Source organism: Malaya genurostris, chromosome 1, assembly GCF_030247185.1.
Source record: "Malaya genurostris strain Urasoe2022 chromosome 1, Malgen_1.1, whole genome shotgun sequence".
In the NCBI taxonomy this organism is placed as follows: Eukaryota; Metazoa; Arthropoda; class Insecta; order Diptera; family Culicidae; genus Malaya; species Malaya genurostris.
This window is the reverse complement of record NC_080570.1, coordinates 47,424,836-47,442,845: the sequence shown is the minus strand read 5'-3', so window position 1 is coordinate 47,442,845 and position 18,010 is coordinate 47,424,836. Positions and strand designations below refer to the sequence as shown.

Genomic DNA, 18,010 nt, shown 5'->3' with positions numbered 1-18,010 from the left:
CGTAAAACAATTTAAAAAACCAATCATTTTTTTAATGTGAAATTGCAATAACAACTTAAAGGCTGAGGCCAGTAAACCACGTGTCCCGCTCTGCGTGTTACATTTCTTTCCATGCTCTCTCGCATATGTGCAAAATGACTCTCGATGAGCCGGGTGGCCAGAAAAGTTTCGATTCGGTATTTTCGGTTACAAGTTTGACTACATCAATCGGTTGAATTGGATTGACATATATAAGCATACATATATGCTACCGCTTGTTTGGCAGCCTTGCTAAGCCCATTTTATTTCTCTCTCATTTTTCGTTACGTTACCAAGAAACTAGAGCAGAAAAAATGGCGAGTGCAATGAAATCGACTTACCTTCACAAAAATAACATTCGCTTCATTTTTATCGCGACAACACCTATGTTGTAAAAAAGTACGCAACCGCACGAAATTGACCATCTACAAAACGCTCATTAGACCGGTTGTTCTCTATGGCCACGAGACCTGGACTATGCTGGCAGAGGACCAACGCGCCCTCAGTGTTTTCGAAAGAAAGGTACTGAGGACCATCTATGGCGGAGTGCAGATGGAAGACGGAACGTGGAAACGGCGTATGAATCACGAATTGCAACAGCTGCTAGGAGAACCACCTATCGTACAGACAGCTGAAATCGGACGTCTACGATGGGCTGGGCATGTCATAAGGATGTCGGACGACAGCCCAGTGAAAATGGTTCTTGAATCTAATCCGACTGGTACAAGAAGAAGAGGAGCGCAGCGAGCAAGGTGGATCGATCAAGTGGAGGGTGATCTCAGAAGCATCCGTGCCTTGAGTGGCTGGCGACGAGCAGCCTTGGACCGAGTTTTGTGGAGACGTATGCTTGATACAGCAAAGGACACCCCAGGCCTATAGCTGTTAGTTAAGGTAAGGTAACCTATGTTTTTATGCACTAATCGCATCTAAATTAAATTACCTAGACATTGTCAGGATAGTTTTTTGATGCATACCTTTGAAGGCGAGATATTCAATGAACAAGTTGAAAGTTTCCGTTTTCAGCTATGCAATTCTTCCTTCAGAAAAAGACTTTCCCGACCGCTAAAGTCAATGAATCATTCAGAAATTTTTACAGAATAATCTAAACTAATTTTGTAAGAAATTGGCAGTTGGGTTTTTTTATATTCGTCACCGACAATCAGATTTGAAGCGTAAAAATAGCCCTCTAAAATACCCTAAAACACACTGGCCTCAGACCTTAAATGCTAGGATCAGATCCAACTTCAGGTTCAAGTCCAATAGTAATATGGTAAGTCCGGATTTGGTAAGATTAGGTTCATATCCTGATCCAGGAATGTGATCTGGACCAGAACCTCGATGCGGGACCTAAATTCAGAACCTTGATTGGATTCTGGACCTGGATTCCGAGTCTAAATTTCGGACTTGGATTCGAAACCTGAATTCGAAACTCAAATTCTGGAGATAGATTCTGGCACTGAATTCTAGATTCGGGAATCGAGTTCTAGACTCGGCATTCTGGAGAAGGATTTTGAACCTGGATTTTGAAGATGGATTGTACATTCTGAGTATATATTTTGGACTCGGACTCGAAACCTGAGTTCTACACAGAACCTAGATACTAAATCTGATATCTGGAGATGAATTCTGGAACTGAATTCTGGATATAAATTCTGAACCTTAATTCTGGATCTGGATCCGAACCTGATTTCTGGAGATGTATTCTGGATCGAGAACTCAATGCTGAACTTTGATTTTGAACCTAGTTTCTGAGTTTAAATTTCGGAGTTGGAATCGCAACCTAGGTTCTGAATTCTGGTTAGGGATTCTGAACCTTAACTTCGTGTATGGATTCCAATGTTTAATTCTAGAGATGGATTCTGGAACTGAATTCTAGACCTGGATTCTGAATCTAAATTTTGGACTTGACTTCGGAACCTAAGTGCTAGACCTGGATTTTCAACCTGAATTCTGGAGATGGATTCTGTTACTGAAATCTGTACCGGGAACTAAATTCTGAACTGTAATTTGGAATCTAGATTCTGAGTCTAAATTTCGGACTTGGATTGGGAACCTGAATCCGAAATCTAAATTCTGGAGATAGATTCTGGAACTGAATTCTAGACTCGGATTCTGAACCTGTAATCTGAGGAAGGATTTTTAACCTGAATTTTGAAGATTTTGTATTCTGATTCTTCATTTTGAACTTAAACTTTAACTTTGAACCTAGATTCTGAGCCAAAATTTCGAACTTGGAATTCGGACTCTAGGTTTTGCATTCTGGTCTTGGATTAGATTCGGAACCTAAATTCTGAACTCTGAACCGGGACTCTAAACCTGAACTTGAATTGTAAACCTGAATTCTGGAGATGGATTACAGAGCTTGTAATCGAAATTTTGGTCTGAATCTTGTATCTGGATTCCAAAGCGGAATTCTAGATTGTGGATTGTGGATTTTGAACTGAATTCTGGACCTGGATTTAGAGTCAAAATCTCAGAATTGGCTTCGGAACCTAAATTCTGAATTCTGGATTTTTAACCTGATTTCTAAATCTGGATACTGAAAGTAATTGCTATTTTCAACGCACTTAATTTGCACCGAAGTGCATTCTAGTCTTTTCTGACGTCTCAAAGTTAAACGTCTGCTTAGAAGATTATGTTGATCCGCGAGGTGGCATTAGCAGGCCAACATAATCTGCTAGTGCACTGATGAGCTGAGGGCGAAACGCTAAACAATTAAACGACTAGTTTTGTTTTTTTTTTTAGTTAACGTCGGCCCCGGTATTTGTAATGCTAAAAATTTAAGAATCAGATAAAAAGATTACAGATTACTCCTCCAATCGTCCTCGCAAAGTCGCTCAAGCAAACAGGAAAACTAGAACCCGGATTCGCGTGTGTCCCACCACAATCGATGTTACAATGTGCAGTGGTAATAAACTTAATTTATTCATGGCGCTACGTTTGTCTGTGTGTGCATGTCTAGGCCAGCGCACAGTTGTTATCCGACTGATGTTGCAACCGAGGTCAAATCTATGCGTCCAGCTAAATGGGATAGCGTATTTGGCGTCCAGTTGTTCGACCCACTCAACAATAGCCGCTAGCGATTGGAGTGATTAATTCCGATAGATAACAACACTGGTCGGGACATAGGATGAAAGCTGCATTAGATGGATTACTTGCATTGAAGCGCTATCGCGTTCGATATCTCCGGTTGCAATTCCGCCGATGGCACCAATGTTCGGAATACATTTATAGATTCATCTTTTATTCGGGTGTGCAGCTAGTCGGTCTCATGTTTTGTACACACAATTGAGCCGCAGATCATGAGCCTCGACCGACGACCGACAACCGACAAACGGATGGTGCGGGTTGACGTTGTTGGGGGTAGTGAAGAGGCGTAAAATGGTCCATTGACTTTGCGGAATTGGTGACGACGGGACGGGATGCGGCCCGTATTTTCAAGCATGACACCTGAGTGGGAGCCGCCAATGGTGATGAATGCTAGAGTGGCACGAAAAAGCAATCTTGATGGAAACATTGTAGCGTGAGAATTCGTTAGGGTTTGCTTTCAGCCGAAGAGAGCTTTGATGTTGGTTTAGCTGGGATTTAACCGATACGTTATATCCATTCCATCAGAAAATGATTGGTTCCTGTTCAGACGTCACATAAGAGCTTTCAAATGATTTCTGCGATTCCTAGTCCGCAATAATACATAGAGAGGACAACACAGGTCAAACAAAACCATTCACGTCAAGCGAAGTGTGCCGTGACTATTGTGTGCGGTTGCGATAACCGACGGTGTTTCGAACAATTTAGTGCGAATCAAAATGAGGGTGAGTTCCAACATGTTTTGCATTGGGGTCATGTCCGTCAACTAAATCCACACTGTTAGGATATCAGTGCCAACTGCAAGTGATAGGTTTCATTGTACTACGTGACGGGTCCGTTCCTGCGGTAGCTTCGTGAGGTGCTGTCCGTTTTTCGTCAGACACCTTTACTACACGAGTGTGCTAGAAAATCAAATTTTTGAAAATAAATTTCTCTACTAACACTACTCTTCCAAATGGTTCAACCGAAATCAGGGTTGTTCTATCCACTACGAAATACAGGTTTTTCAATGAGAGGTGTTATTTTGAATAGTCGGCTATTTCAACAGATGTCGCTTTCGAAGCATTGATTTTTTGACACTTGGCAAGTAGAAACTACGCCATCAGAAAAAAATGAAACGATACACGCTTCAACAACGCATTGAAATTATTAATATGTACAGGGTGCTTCATCTTTTATGTCGGTATGTGAACGCTGAACAATTTTCACATTTACCTACCGAACATCAGATTTTGGAAACGTCAATTCAGTACAATTTTTGCCATGGATCGCTTCACACCGAAACAACGCGCTGAAACAGTGACACTTTATATCGAAAGCAGTCGTTCCATTGTGTTAACTCAACGTGCATATCGGAAAAAATATCGCGGCAAAAAGGTGTTCACCTGATTTAACTACCCGGACTTCTTTTTGTGGGGTTATCTGAAAAGCAAGGTTTACTCCAACCAGCCTCTATTGACTATTGACGAGCTCAAGGCGATTTCGTGCTGAAATCGACTCTAGATGCTTGAAAACGTAAAGGAAAACGCAGGAAAAAGGAGTCATTTTGAATTGCTAATTAAGGTGGCCACTTAATAGATATTGTTTACAAAAACTAGTTCAAAAAATATTGTGAGGAACCAAACTGATTAAATCTTCATCACTTATAGAACTCGGTTTTTTTTTCTCAAAGTTATGCAATGTTTACATACCGACATAAAAGATGGAGCACCTTGTACTATTGCGCATTTTATTCCTGATTAGATTCCTATGAGCATTTTTTTGCGCGGTCCGTTTCCCGCAGCACACATATCTCGATTGATTTTTCATTAGGGCGTATAAGAAAGTGACAGTTTTTCTTTGTTTACTTTCCCTTCTATTAATTACCAAGCGGTTTCCACGTTTATCACTCAACTCTTTGCATGAAACGATACCCGAAACTTTCGACTTCCAAACAGAATCGTGATATCAAAGAAAATCTTTTTGATCACATCACAATAATGGAAAGAGAGAGTGATTAAAGAGAAACTGTCACTTGCTTATACGCCCTAATGAAAAATCAACCGAGATATACAAATAAGCCCTGTATAAGAAAACCAGTGATGCCACGTTTTCAGATTTATCTCTGAGTTTGCAGATTTCTGATTAACGCTGTGTACACTTGCGAATTTTTAAGGATTTCGCTTTTTATTAAATGTTAAATGTACAATTTCGAAATTTACATCTTCGAGCATTTAACTTTAATGTTTTGCTCACAAAAAAACCGGTCTCAAAAATTTTACCAGGTATCCCTGATGTGAACGACATGTTGCATTTGTAAAATGATCCTGCCAAAATTTTTAGCGCTAGAGTCACATCATTTGCATTATGAACATGAAAAACCTTTAACAGTGAGGGTTCGTAAAACTAAAATAATGCTGAGTCGTAGTGAATTGTTGCATCTGGGCCTTGATTTTGTAGCGATACAAATGTGAAGCGTGGTTTGTGTATTTATGTGTTTCATTCCACCAGAACACATCATATACGTAAATATGGATGGTCTGATTTGCATAAACTTGAACACAACTTCAAGACCAAACTTATTTACTACTCTGGGTAAAAAATAGTAAGACCTAAAACAAGACCTGACAACTGGATTCTTATTCTTCCTTTCTAATAATCCTTCGCTCTGTGGAATAAATACACTGATAAAAATTTGCACGATCGATTCATATGTAGCAGTCTTGGCATTACATTCCTTTTGTGGAATTTGGCCTTTCTGTTTCAACAGACTTCGCAGCCGATTCTTAGCGTACAGAATCATTGCATGGCTAGTACTATGGATTCTACTGACACTAAGAACCCTTCCAGGTCGGGGCTCGAACATACGACAACTGGCTTGTAAGACCAGCGTCCTATGCATTGAACCGCCAACCCGGGAAAATTCATATGTAAACAGCACTTTAATTCAATATGCTTTTTCATTTCAATACATAACCAAAGCGATATGTTAAAAGATTTCATGTGCAAATTCACTAAGATGCAAGATTAGATTATTTTTCACTTAGCTTCGATGTGTTTTGCCTTTACATGTGATGTGTTTTGCTATTGAATCGAACTACATGTGTTAAACACTTCATTTTCTAGTGGAAATGAGTACAGCACAAATGTATGTGCAAAACACTTGATTCGATCAACCGCGTTCCAATTGAAATCTACATGCGGAAAACAATGACATTCGTATGAAATTCATAAAGAATCTAGAGGTAAAGATAATTCTTATCGTTTAGATGTGCATTTTAGATAAATGTAGCACGATTTCCACTAAATATCAACTGTTTTATGAGTTAAGTGTATATTTACATGAATTTTATGTGTTCTACAAGTAGTGATAGTTCAAATGCTTTGCACATGATGCTAGCGTGCAAATTATTTTCAGTGTACCAATTGCTTGTTGACGTATCGGCTACTGTGTTGCCATATTCACAGATTTTTTAATAACTTTATGCTGAGAAAAAAATATTAATTTATTTTAAATTTTTAAATTCGGCCTTTGATTTGAAATAAACGTGAAAAATGTTTTGGTGAAGGCAATTGTTTTAATAATGTTTAAAAACAATTAATTGAGCATACTTCTGCTGTTGCATTTTTTTGCGTTGTTTTTTATCCTCGCCTGTCTTCAAACGAAAAGCTACAAATCGCATTTGTTGAAGAATGTTTAAATTGTATTATTCATTATTTGCACAAGTCTCAGACATAGGAGATAGTACCAAATTGTTGTTCACCTCAACGTATTCATCGCCATATGACATTTTTATCGATGGAACATTAGTAAAACAATCTGACTTTTTTCAATTTGGAATATGTAACTTTTAGAAAAAAATGTTGTTATTATCATTTTATTAACATTCATACAGTTCGACTTACGCCACAAATTCTCATTCCTATTTTGATGACAAAACACGAAATATATCTTTCATGTTGAACGCAAAATCGAAGCCATTGTTGACGTATTCCCGGATCTTTTGGAAAGCGGAGAAAAGTAATGTTTGTATAGAAATGCTTAGTGAGACCACAGTGAACAAAACAACACTTCATTCTTCTCGTAAAAGTAAACACGCTTTTTTATTAACACTAATATAACAGATTTTTTATTTGATTACACTTTGATTAACTAAAAATAAAAATGGCTTTAAGCTGGTTTTAATTACACAGCCATTATAAATATTTACTACACATGAGGTTGAAAAACAGTGAAACATTCCCTGAAAATATTTATTTTCATTGGTGAGCTAAAATCATACATTTCATTACAATTGTTTCCTGTTTTTTTCTATACTTGGCATCATTGCTCGCGTACTCTGCAAAAAAAATTTTCTTTTCGAAATGTGCGGGTAGCAACATCAAAATCAGACAATCAGAAATTGGTCCATTCTGACATAAAATTGAAACAAACGATGTAATAATGCCCTTCTCGTAAGCGTTCAGTTTGTGGGAATTAGCTTCGTACTTACATTGTCACTTATAAAAACATAATTGGCTATTTAAACACCCATAAAACTGAATTGCGGAGCCTGAGGAAATCAAGTGTACTTACTTCCAATTTTGCACATTTCACTCCATTACTCCGGAGCCAGAAGTCAAATCCAAATACCATTCGTATTTCGTTTGAATCAAAGTTTGGTTTTTTTAAAGCATACGGAACAAACGTACGCCATTCAGAATATCCCTCTTAGAAAAAAAACGTTCAACGGTGGTTCTTCATTGGTCCAATACGTTGGATCATTGGTCCAATGAAAGTCCAATCAATCGTTCAACGGGAGGCCAACACGGGACCTTCGTTTGCCGATTTTGAAACAGACCGTTGAACCGAATGCCATTTTTTTCACTCAACAAACCCGGCAGACAGAGGTCCATTGTGGAGCCATTTTTAACATGAGGAGTTGGAACTCCGTTGGACTAGTTTTACTGCAGAATTTCTGAAGTTTTTTCCACTTATTTGTTTAAACTAACACTACATACCTGCACAATACTTCTACTTCACGTAGAATAACAACAAATTTTCTTTCTATATAAAGGTAACACCTAATTTTCACACTATTTTTGCAAGAGAAAAAGCAACAACAAACCGTTCCAGCAAATTGAACGAATATTTCGTGAAATATGTCGTTCAATAAGTGCTCAAAGACCAACAAAATAGAACGGCCTGCTGAGAGAGATCGAGGAGAAAGATCTTCCCACTTATTTTGCGATGGAAAGAATCGTATTCGAATAAATTTTTGTTAACGTCTAAAGAAAGCTCATGCACTTCTATACACGGAACGACCGAAATTAGCTCTGCGCCTAATTCGTATTACTGTTTTTGAATTAGTTGATTTTAACAACAAAATTCCCAAAATAACTATAAAATTAGTTAAAATTGAGAATTTACTTTGCTGAAAAAACTCTTATTTTTAGAGAATGTGTTTAGTTGGTGAATATCCTGGACACAAACCAGCAATATTTCAATCCAACACGAAATTCTCATTGACAACTAATTTTGTTATTAAAATCAGAAAATTTGTTTCTATTTATCTATCACCATCATTACTGAAGGACAGCACAAAGAAACCAAAACTGAAATGGGTATTATTAACAAGTTTATTAGCCAAAAACTCATGAGAAGTGTCAAAGCAAAACAATCCATTAAAAAGCTAAAAAGGACAGTCTTATTGAAACTGCTTGAAAATTGTTTTGATGTTTTTCGCATGTGTTCGATATATCTTTATTTAAATTTCTAAACCGATATGTAAAAATGTCGTAAACTGTTAGTGGAAATCGTATTTATTCAGAATTTGTGCGCACTTGAAGCGATTGTGCGTAATAATGTTTTTACGCGGAACAGTGAAGTGAACTTCGAATGTTTCACTCTAATTGTGATGAAGTTTTTTTGTATCTTCAAACCTTCCGAGCTGCGCCGTCTGGTACTACTTGTACTACTAGTACTACTTGTATTCGGTTTTTGTTTTCCGAGTGCTCAAAGTTTTCAGTGAGAATGAAGAAAACAGTGATTAAGAAGAAAAAAATTCAAAACGATGTTTACGTTTCGTTTATGTCTTTTTCTCCAATACAACATCGTATTTATACCTGCCAATATAGAAAAGACAACCGCGTCTGAATTTTTTACGGCAGTAGTGTGCCATCTAGTGGCTAGTAGTCATTACTGTGTTACCGTTTCGGTGACAGAGCGCCATATAGCTGCAGATTGCAGAAGCCAATTCAACCATTCATATTGGTTGAAAACAACATTATATTTGTTTAATTCAACTAAAAAATTAGTTGAATGGAAATGAAATGTGCCTTAGCTAAGAAATGACAGCACGTTTAATTTGTGAATTCAACTAAAAAAAATAGTTATTTCAACAAATATTTTATTATTATTAAGGAAATGAGAATAAAAAATCTAAATCAGCAAAAGTAAGATTTTTTTAGTTGTCTCAAAAAATAACTAACTAAAATCAGCAAATCAACTAAATTTTTCGCGAAAATGCTGATTTCGGTCGTTCCGTGTAGTATTTATCTTCCATATAGACTGGTATAGATATCGTACTTAATGTTTTCATGCTCCACATAGTGCACGTTGTTATTGTCTTCAGCGAATTGGATTGCTTCCAACACCCTGCAGAAACGAATTAAAATAACATTATATGTCTTATAAATTCGTTTAACTAGAATAAACAAATCATATAGAAAAAATCGTTTAAGATCAAGTTGAATTTGTTCCTGAATCAAACCTTCAAGTTCTCGTACCGAAGGTCGAATTTTCTGCCGTCCCGAAGGTCAGTGGTTATTATTGCCTGTTTTGGACGAAATCTGAAAGCGAACTGATTAGGATTGAAAAAAACTGCTCATTGCATATGAACAGGTATTTTTTTTAAAAGATATTTTTAGTGTACATTGTTATTGTCCTCTGCGAACTGAATTGCATCCAACTCTTTATAAAACTGGTTGTAAACAACATTATTTGTCTTATTGTATTGAAGTAAATGTACACGTTTAATGTCGATTGAGCCGTTGCGGAGAAAAGTGGGAGAATTTTGAAGTGTTATTGGCTACAATTTCAAGGGACCAGGTATATCCAAAGTTGGTTCGTATAATCAGCAACTAATTTGACCTACAAATTGGAAGTTTTGGCCCCAAGTTAGAAGATTGTGTTCTTTTTTTGCGCTGTCGCACTATACGACGGCTTGAAATTTCAAAATCTCATCACCCTGTAATTCTGGAACCGGAAGTCAGATCCTGAATAAATTTAGCAATTTTGAAAAGGATCGCAACAACTTTTATTTTATTTAAAGTTTAGGAAAATTGGTTGAGTCGTTGCAAAGAAAAGTGAGTTAGTTCCATTTTGGAGTTTTTGGATCACTAGTTCCGGTACTTCCGGAACCGGATACCGGGGTCCGGTATAGCCGAGGTCTATTCATATGGTCTGTAAATTACATGACCTACAAATTGTAACAGTTTTGAGTCCAATTTAGAAAAAAATCTCTCTTTTGCATCGTCGCGCTATACGACAGCCTGAAATTTCAAATACTCATCACCCTATACTTCCGGAACCGGAAGACATATCCGGATAAAATTCAGTAATTCTGAGGGGCTCGTCTCGTCATCCATTGCCGCATCGGTGGTATTGTTGTTGGTCTCCTTTTTACTTGTAATTCACCTTGTGCCTTGGATTGTCACGACCAACAGGATCTGCATTTAAAGAGAACTGATATGTCTCTTGACGTGTGCAATCGATAAACTCGTCCAAAATTTGACTAGGATTTCATTGTGATTTCCAGTTGGATTTCAAAAAAAAGAAACAATCCATTTCGGGCGGAATCAATTGGAATACAAAATGAAATCCGGCCCAAATTCCGGACAAATTAACTGAGCAGCGCTTCCATGACGACTGACAACTTCCATTGGTAGACTTTCGTTGTGATTTTGCTGTGTACTCGGCTGTGACTATTATTCGGCTCGCTTCATTCCACTAACGTGAAGTCTTCCAGCAGCAGTAGAGCAGCGCTCGCATGACGACTGACGACTTCCACTGATAGGCTTTTGATGTATGTGTCCGGCTGCGACTGTTCTTCGGCACACACTCTGCTCTGCTGTTCGGCGCTCGCTTCATTCCAAAAGCGTGAGGTCTTCGGTGTTGCTCTTCCCTGTATCTCACGCTTCGGCAAGTGTTACTCAGAAAGTGAAAGAAAAAGTGAAATCTTCATCCTTTATATCGATGAAGCAGCAGATATTTTGTTCCTTAGAAAGCGTTCTGATTGGTTGGTGCTGAAATGGGTCAAATCAGATAGGGTTTTCAATAGTGTACTATTGAAACATTTCGATGTTGTTGCAATGCAAGTTCAAGTTAAAAAATTTTGAACCTATATACTATGCAGATCCGACTTCCGGTTCCGAAATTATAGGACAACGAGTATCAAAACTTTAAAACTGTCATACAAAATGATGCAAAACCGGTACCCATCGGTACGTGCTCGTACGGGAGAAGAAAAAAACGAACCCGCCTAGCACACAGCGTGCTTAGTTCAATTTTGTATAGCGTGCAGGGTTGTCACATTTAAATCTATATTAACTTGACATAACTGTTTACAACTTGAAAAGGTGATGGTAGTTTATACCAAACCAAATTTGATTTTATTCAAGTTTGAAAACAAGTCCTGACAGAATCTTCTAGTGATGTTTTTGAAAACATAAGTGATATAGGAAAGGCATCATTACACCACTAGGTGGAATAAAAAAGGGTTTTTTTACAAGAACAGAACAAAAACCTTTGAATGCATGACCGGATAAAAACTTAACCGGTTCTTTCGAAATAGACGTTTTTTCTCCGGTTTTTGATAACTGTCACTGTGGAACAAGCAGCCCGTGGATCAGGCCACCCGTAACAAACAAGCGAACCATGCTTCGTCCTCAGCGGCAGTCGGCAAACATTTTGAATGCAAAAACCGCACAAAACCGGTTGTGTTTTTATCCGATTTTGTATTTAAAGTTATTGCTTCAGCCGAAAATGAAATAATTCCAACGATTAAAGTTGCAAAGATTTATTAAAGCAATAGACGCTATAGTGTTGTTTCGTATAATATAGAGCCGTCAGTAGTAGGGCCCATAAATTTCAAATCAGTATCCATTGCCAGAATGTGTTGTTCCACGTTGTTTCCCCGAGGATTACCGCAAATGTTAAATTCAAAACGATCTCCAAAAACATTACTTATTCAAGCAAATAACGCAGCATGTGAACCCTATTCCAATATCCGAAACCGAAAATTGCTCACCTTTTTGTGATATATCGCTGATGGGTTCTGTCTGTTAGCCGCCTGTTCGTCGGAATTGCCGTAACACTTGCAGTATTATTATTCTCACGATACCCCGCGTGAAACCGAAGCGATATCAACGCGTAGCCAAATTACATATTAATCACGACGAGTTGTTGTTCAATTCATGACCACATACCACCACAATGGCGTATACGCACACATACACCAAGACCAACACCAAGACCAACATCAACACCCGACATTCGTCGACGCTTTTGCTACACACCGAGGAAAACCCGCACGTGCCGTCGGTTAAAGTAAATGATTTATTAGCCTTTATCCTTGGTTCAGCTGCTGCTTCCTGTGACAACAACAGTGCACTTTTCTTCCCACGCTCGGGAGAACAAATTTTCCTGCAGCAGGCCAAAGTTCTCACTACTAGCAATAACTTGTTGAAGCCTTGTTCAACATTTTCAGGACCTTGCTCTCGGTGCCGATCCAGGATTCGTGCGGCATTTTACAGTGGGGCTATTTATGTAGCGATTAATTTACTGCTAGTTCGTGGTTCACTCTTCGTATCCTGCTCCTGCACTTTCTTCACTACTTCAATCAGAATTTCACTCCGCACGCTCGCCACTCTTCCCCGTCCGCACGTCAACGACTGGTACAGCTGAGGAAGTGCTAAGGAACCGATAAGACTGAAGAAACAGCACGAGTTTTTGGGTGGCCAGTGCAGACAAAGCGGAGAGACTGGCTGGCGGGGTTGGCGCCTGTCGGAGCAGCGATTTTATCCTTGAAATAGTTTCTTTTCGGTACGAGTTGTACGGAACCACTGCGGTACCTTTCCGGGAAAGAAAGTGCAGAAAAGTTTCCGCAAATGTTTCGTTTTCGCATTCACCGCAAATCAGAACGGTTCACGGACGGATTTTCTACCCTGTGCTAGTAATAATTTGCATAAATATGGAATCGACTTTGATCCGAGTTAATCTCGTTTACTCAGCACTGTTTCACGGATAAAAAAAATAACACTTTGCTTTGCTTTATCCGATGCTGGAGGAAGGATTCCACCCACCAGGAGCCACGGTCCACACACGGTCGATTTGGTAGTTCACGAAAAACTGAGAGCAATTTTCCGACTGACGTTCTGTTATAAGAGCCGTCGTACACATGTGTTTTTCTTCGAGTGGTGAGTTTCCCTCAGGATCATGCGCAATTGCCACCTCTCACACACGGATGTTGTTCCATCATGGCAATGTAAAGGCATGTTTTGACATTTTACCAACCACACTTGGCATATTCACCTTATGTTTTGATTATGATTCTTCCCTGTTTCACACTCACTGACTGAGTGGGGGGTGATTTTGGAAGTGGGAAAATTGATTTTTCACCTGATTGAAACATCCGATCGCAGAGGCACAAAACTCACGCACCGTTCGGTTTTTCGTGGTCAACTTATCTACGCCTACGACAATACAAAATCTGCTAGCACCGGATCGAGGAACTATCGACTGAGGAAGGTTAAAGTGAAGAACCATCTTTGTTTCGAGGAAACGCGAAAAATTTTCGGGCCCCGAACGACATCGTTCGTTTGATATTTACTTACTCTCTCGGTTCATCATCGCGACTGAGCAACCGACGGAGTTCTACTCGCTAGCTACCACTAGTACCAACACTCGCTTACAGAACGAGCTGTTGACTCAATAGTGGAATAGTTTAACCGCAAAATAAGCGTTTTTTTTACTCCTTTGCTTGTATAAGTGATGTGTGACGTTGAGAGTTAGATTCGATGTGACGAGTGAGGTGTTTGTTTTTGATGTTGAACCCGAACGTTGGAAGTTGGAAAAATGGCACATCCAGCAGAGTGATCATTTAATTACTCTCAATGTTAAAGTTATAAAGTACTTTTTGTTCCGCTAATTTGTCTGTATGATGCAGAGGCAATTGGATTTTGGTTGCAACAAAAGACCTTGCGTTTTAGACCGGTTGTGATTCGATGGGAACGCACGGTTATTCAGTGCTCGGAACTCGATTATAATTTTCCTTTGAACTTATCTAGAAATTTCAATGAAAATTGTTCCTACATTCTGAAAATCATCGGGTGGCACAAGTTGGCTTAATTTCACGCCAATCTCGATTCTGGAAGTATTTTGCGACTCGATGAAAGGTTACCGATATTTGATAGAATAAACTGTCGAATTCGAGAATTCAAATTGTCACGACTTAGGGCATCCCTAACGCTCGTATACGTACACCGAGGAAAAAAAACTTAATAATTTCATAAGTTGTGACTTATGAACCAGCACAATTTTGATTTCATTGAAGACTTATGCATTCAGTAAGCACACATATGAACTTCATAAGCATGACTTATGAAATTCATATCAATGACATATGCATTCCTCAAACACAACTTATGATATTTATAACAGTCTACTTTGTGAAAATATCATAATTATTCCTTATAAAAGCAGTCAAGTCGTAAAAATGGAAAACGAAGACACCGTTGTTTTAAACGAGCACATTTTGCTTCAAGACTTTGTGGAAAGCGCACCATCTGAAGCGTGCAAATTACTTTTTAAAAATTCAAAATTACAATTGAGAGAGTTGATCGACTGCAGAGAAAAAGAAATATATTCGTTGGCTTCAAAATATTCCGTTCTTCCACAAATCGTTTGGAATTGGATTGCGGACTGGAGGAAAAGAAATGTAAGTCTTTATTCATTATTTTATTTAATGATAGTAATACTTTGTCTATGCATGACACAGCAATTAGAATATATTGCTTTTGTTGAGGAAAATAACATCCAGAAATTGGAATCTCCGGACTCGTCTCCTCACGACTTAAATATTTCGTTTGGAACTGTAGAGGTCATTGATTGTATTGATGCTGATATCGAGGTAATTAGAATACAATGAATTCTATTATGAAATGTATTATGATTTCTAAAGAATCACACAGTTTTGAAATCTTATTCCTGATATTTAAATCTTTTACTGTTCATTTCTAAAAACAGCATTCTAATGTATTCTTTCAGAAGATAGAGCACAGAGTCGGAACCTCAAAAAAAAAGCTTACCCTTTTGTCACCATCCCATCTGCGCGTTCTTTTAGAACAAACCGACTATGGCAAACAAATATTAAAACACGCTACAACGCATAAGCTTTCCGATGCTGGCCAAAAACTAGTTGTGAACACAGTTGCACAATTTCATTTATCCTTAGGACGCAAAACAACAGCAGAAATAATTAATGATCTCAGCGACGTGATTATTTGTGTATTTCCTAAAGAGTCAAAGGTACCCGTGATGATAATATCATGTTCATTATTAATTGAAAAGAAATATTTATGAAAATATCAAGTAACATTTTAATTCCAGGAAACCTATTACTTGCCGAAAGCAGGACGATCGAACCCAGGTGGGAAGCTGTTTAGCCGAATCAATTATATAAAGCAGTCCGAACGTCAAAGAGCCAATAAAGAAGCTGCACATATTGCTTCCATAATTGAAGATGATTCAAAGTCTCTAGAGTTGACTACGGAAGAGGAAAGCGCAGTGCAGTGGCTCAACCAAAACATTTCTCCTTGGTCAACCGTACTCACACTGTGGGAAATTAGTTTCAGAGCGAGGAAGCAATATTTGAAGCAATCTAATCGCGTGCAGCAGCTGATCAACGAATACCCGCAATTGCAAGAAGAGTTCGGATATCAATTGGTAAACAGAATCTAAGACAATCATTACAAAAATAAAACGATTACTTTTAGTTGGACATTGATTATCGAAACCTTGGTTTGGGTGATCCAAGTGAATGTTTTAAAAAGTGGGATACTATTTTCGAGCCAGTTGCACAGTATGTGAATAAGAATGCAAAAGATCCATCGTCAAAGCGCTTGTTGCAAGGTTTAAGAGATGCCAGTTATTCTTCCGGTAAGAAACTGTAACGAATTATATAATGTTGTTAAATATTTATATATATATATATATATATATATATATATATATATATATATATATATATATATATATATATATATATATATATATATATATATATATATATATTTGTATATATATATATATATATATATATATATATATATATATATATATATATATATATATATATATATATATATATATATATATATATATATATATATATATATATATATATTACTTTTTCTCGTATATTCATCAATTTATGTAATGCTAGTATTCTTCCACATTTATATTTTACAGACATACGTTTGCTTCATCTTCTCCATGCTTTGAGTACAGTGCTTATTCCTGTTAAGGCATCAAAGGGATTCAAACCAACAATATCGGTTGCACAATCGGATACTTTCCTGTTGGCTAATAGCAGAGATTCAGGCCGAACAAAACTCCATGATACACTGCAAATATTGGAGAATCTAAAGCTACCTGCTTCTCCAAAATTGGTAGTAATAGGTGAATCTTTGGAAACCGTTACGGGGCAATGCTACGTTATTTACAAAAACCTCGAGTATGAGTTGCCTACTATTAAGCGTGGGCTTGACGTACAATTGAAGCTACAGATAGTGCTAGGTTTACCGGTCTCGAGCCTTTCCAAATTGGTTTGGAATTTCATAGAGAAATTCGTGTATGGATTAGATCCACCGCATGGTAGCTATTTATCTGTAATCAAATTAGCCGATTTCTTGAAAAATGACAACAACAACAATTCCGTGTAACGTACCTGGTTGCGATTATAATTCTTGTTCGCTAGTTTTACATTTGAAGCACACTGAAAATGTGCATAAACTTCCTGAAAATAACTATTTCAAATGTCCTTTGCTTAATTGCATTCAAATTTTTACGAAATTTCCTAATTTTAAAAGACACGTTATGAACCATACATCTCGTTCGGAAATCATTGATACAGTGGTGCAAGAACAGCAAAATGAAACTAGTGAATCATTTGAAAACGACGTATTACCCAAATTATTGAAGCTAGAGACAGTCACTAATAAAGACATTACACTTGAAAAAAATTTGATATCAATTCAACAATCAGCTGTGCGATTTACTTTAGATATGCATAGAAAAAGTAATTTTACTAGACAAGACGTGAGAGATATTCAGAAGGCTACCAAAAACATTTGTGCACTGTTTGCGGAAAAGCTTGATAACATTAAAATGGATCATCTAGATACACAATATGAATTGAATAAGTACCTAGCACAATTTAAAAACGCGTTTCACTTTATTGATACTGATTTTAAATTTTTGTCGCATTTGAAAACATTGAGTATTTTTGAAAAGCCAACTATTTACGTTTTAGAACACAATTCGGTAAACGTCTCAAGTAACGAGAGCGGTAGAACTTCGTGTTTGGTTTTAAACCCGATAGGTTTTCAAGTAAAATCATTTTTTGAAACCGCTGAGGTTCTCAAGGAGACTCTTCAACATACTAACCATCTGGAAAAATCCAATAAAATCTCCCATTTCGTCAACGCAAAAGTTTGGAAGCGAACAAAAGCAATATATGAACAAAATGAAAATAACTATATTTTACCCATTTGGCTGTACGCTGATGAATTTGAAGTCAACGATGCTCAAAGTTCTCATAGCAAAATAGATTCTGTATGTGGAATTTACTACAGTTTTCCGACTATTCCTGACGCGTTTAGATCT

At 37.5% G+C, this 18,010-nt stretch overlaps 2 protein-coding genes and 1 long non-coding RNA gene across 5 annotated transcripts in view; 1 reads left to right on the top strand and 2 right to left on the bottom strand.

Moving 5' to 3' along the window:
* LOC131438855 (uncharacterized) overlaps nucleotides 1-13,990 on the bottom strand; it is a 244,737-nt gene extending 230,747 nt beyond the window's left edge. The window contains exon 1 of the mRNA XM_058609193.1: nucleotides 12,375-13,990. The gene's annotated coding sequence lies outside the window, so the exon portion shown is untranslated. The remainder of the gene's footprint in view (nucleotides 1-12,374) is intronic.
* Nucleotides 13,991-14,632: 642 nt separating this feature from the next.
* LOC131438833 (uncharacterized) lies at nucleotides 14,633-17,076 on the top strand. 2 transcript variants are annotated; one of them, XM_058609165.1, is made up of 6 exons: nucleotides 14,633-15,062; nucleotides 15,123-15,254; nucleotides 15,392-15,652; nucleotides 15,734-16,069; nucleotides 16,120-16,282; nucleotides 16,595-17,076. In XM_058609165.1, the coding sequence occupies exons 1-6, from the start codon at nucleotides 14,748-14,750 to the stop codon at nucleotides 17,065-17,067; spliced, it is 1,680 nt and encodes a 559-aa protein (XP_058465148.1). In that variant the 5' UTR covers nucleotides 14,633-14,747; the 3' UTR covers nucleotides 17,068-17,076. The 2 variants fall into 2 exon arrangements, with proteins under 2 accessions (XP_058465148.1, XP_058465154.1); XM_058609171.1 differs by lacking the exon at nucleotides 14,633-15,062 and having other exon boundaries at nucleotides 15,104-15,254.
* LOC131438846 (uncharacterized) lies at nucleotides 16,093-17,213 on the bottom strand. 2 transcript variants are annotated; one of them, XR_009230996.1, is made up of 3 exons: nucleotides 17,073-17,213; nucleotides 16,533-17,011; nucleotides 16,093-16,290 (listed from the first exon to the last, which is right to left on the bottom strand). It is a non-coding gene; the product is annotated as an uncharacterized LOC131438846 (long non-coding RNA). The 2 variants fall into 2 exon arrangements; XR_009230995.1 differs by having other exon boundaries at nucleotides 16,601-17,011.
* Nucleotides 17,214-18,010: the final 797 nt, after the last annotated feature.

Bases quoted from the DNA above. Each gene is read 5' to 3' on its own strand.
- LOC131438833 (XM_058609165.1), top strand. From the start codon at position 14,748: ATGCATTCCTCAAACACAACTTATGATATTTATAACAGTCTACTTTGT. The intron at 15,063-15,122 runs GTAAGTCTTTAT...TGCATGACACAG, and splicing joins CGGACTGGAGGAAAAGAAAT to CAATTAGAATATATTGCTTT. The intron at 16,070-16,119 runs GTAAACAGAATC...GATTACTTTTAG, and splicing joins AAGAGTTCGGATATCAATTG to TTGGACATTGATTATCGAAA.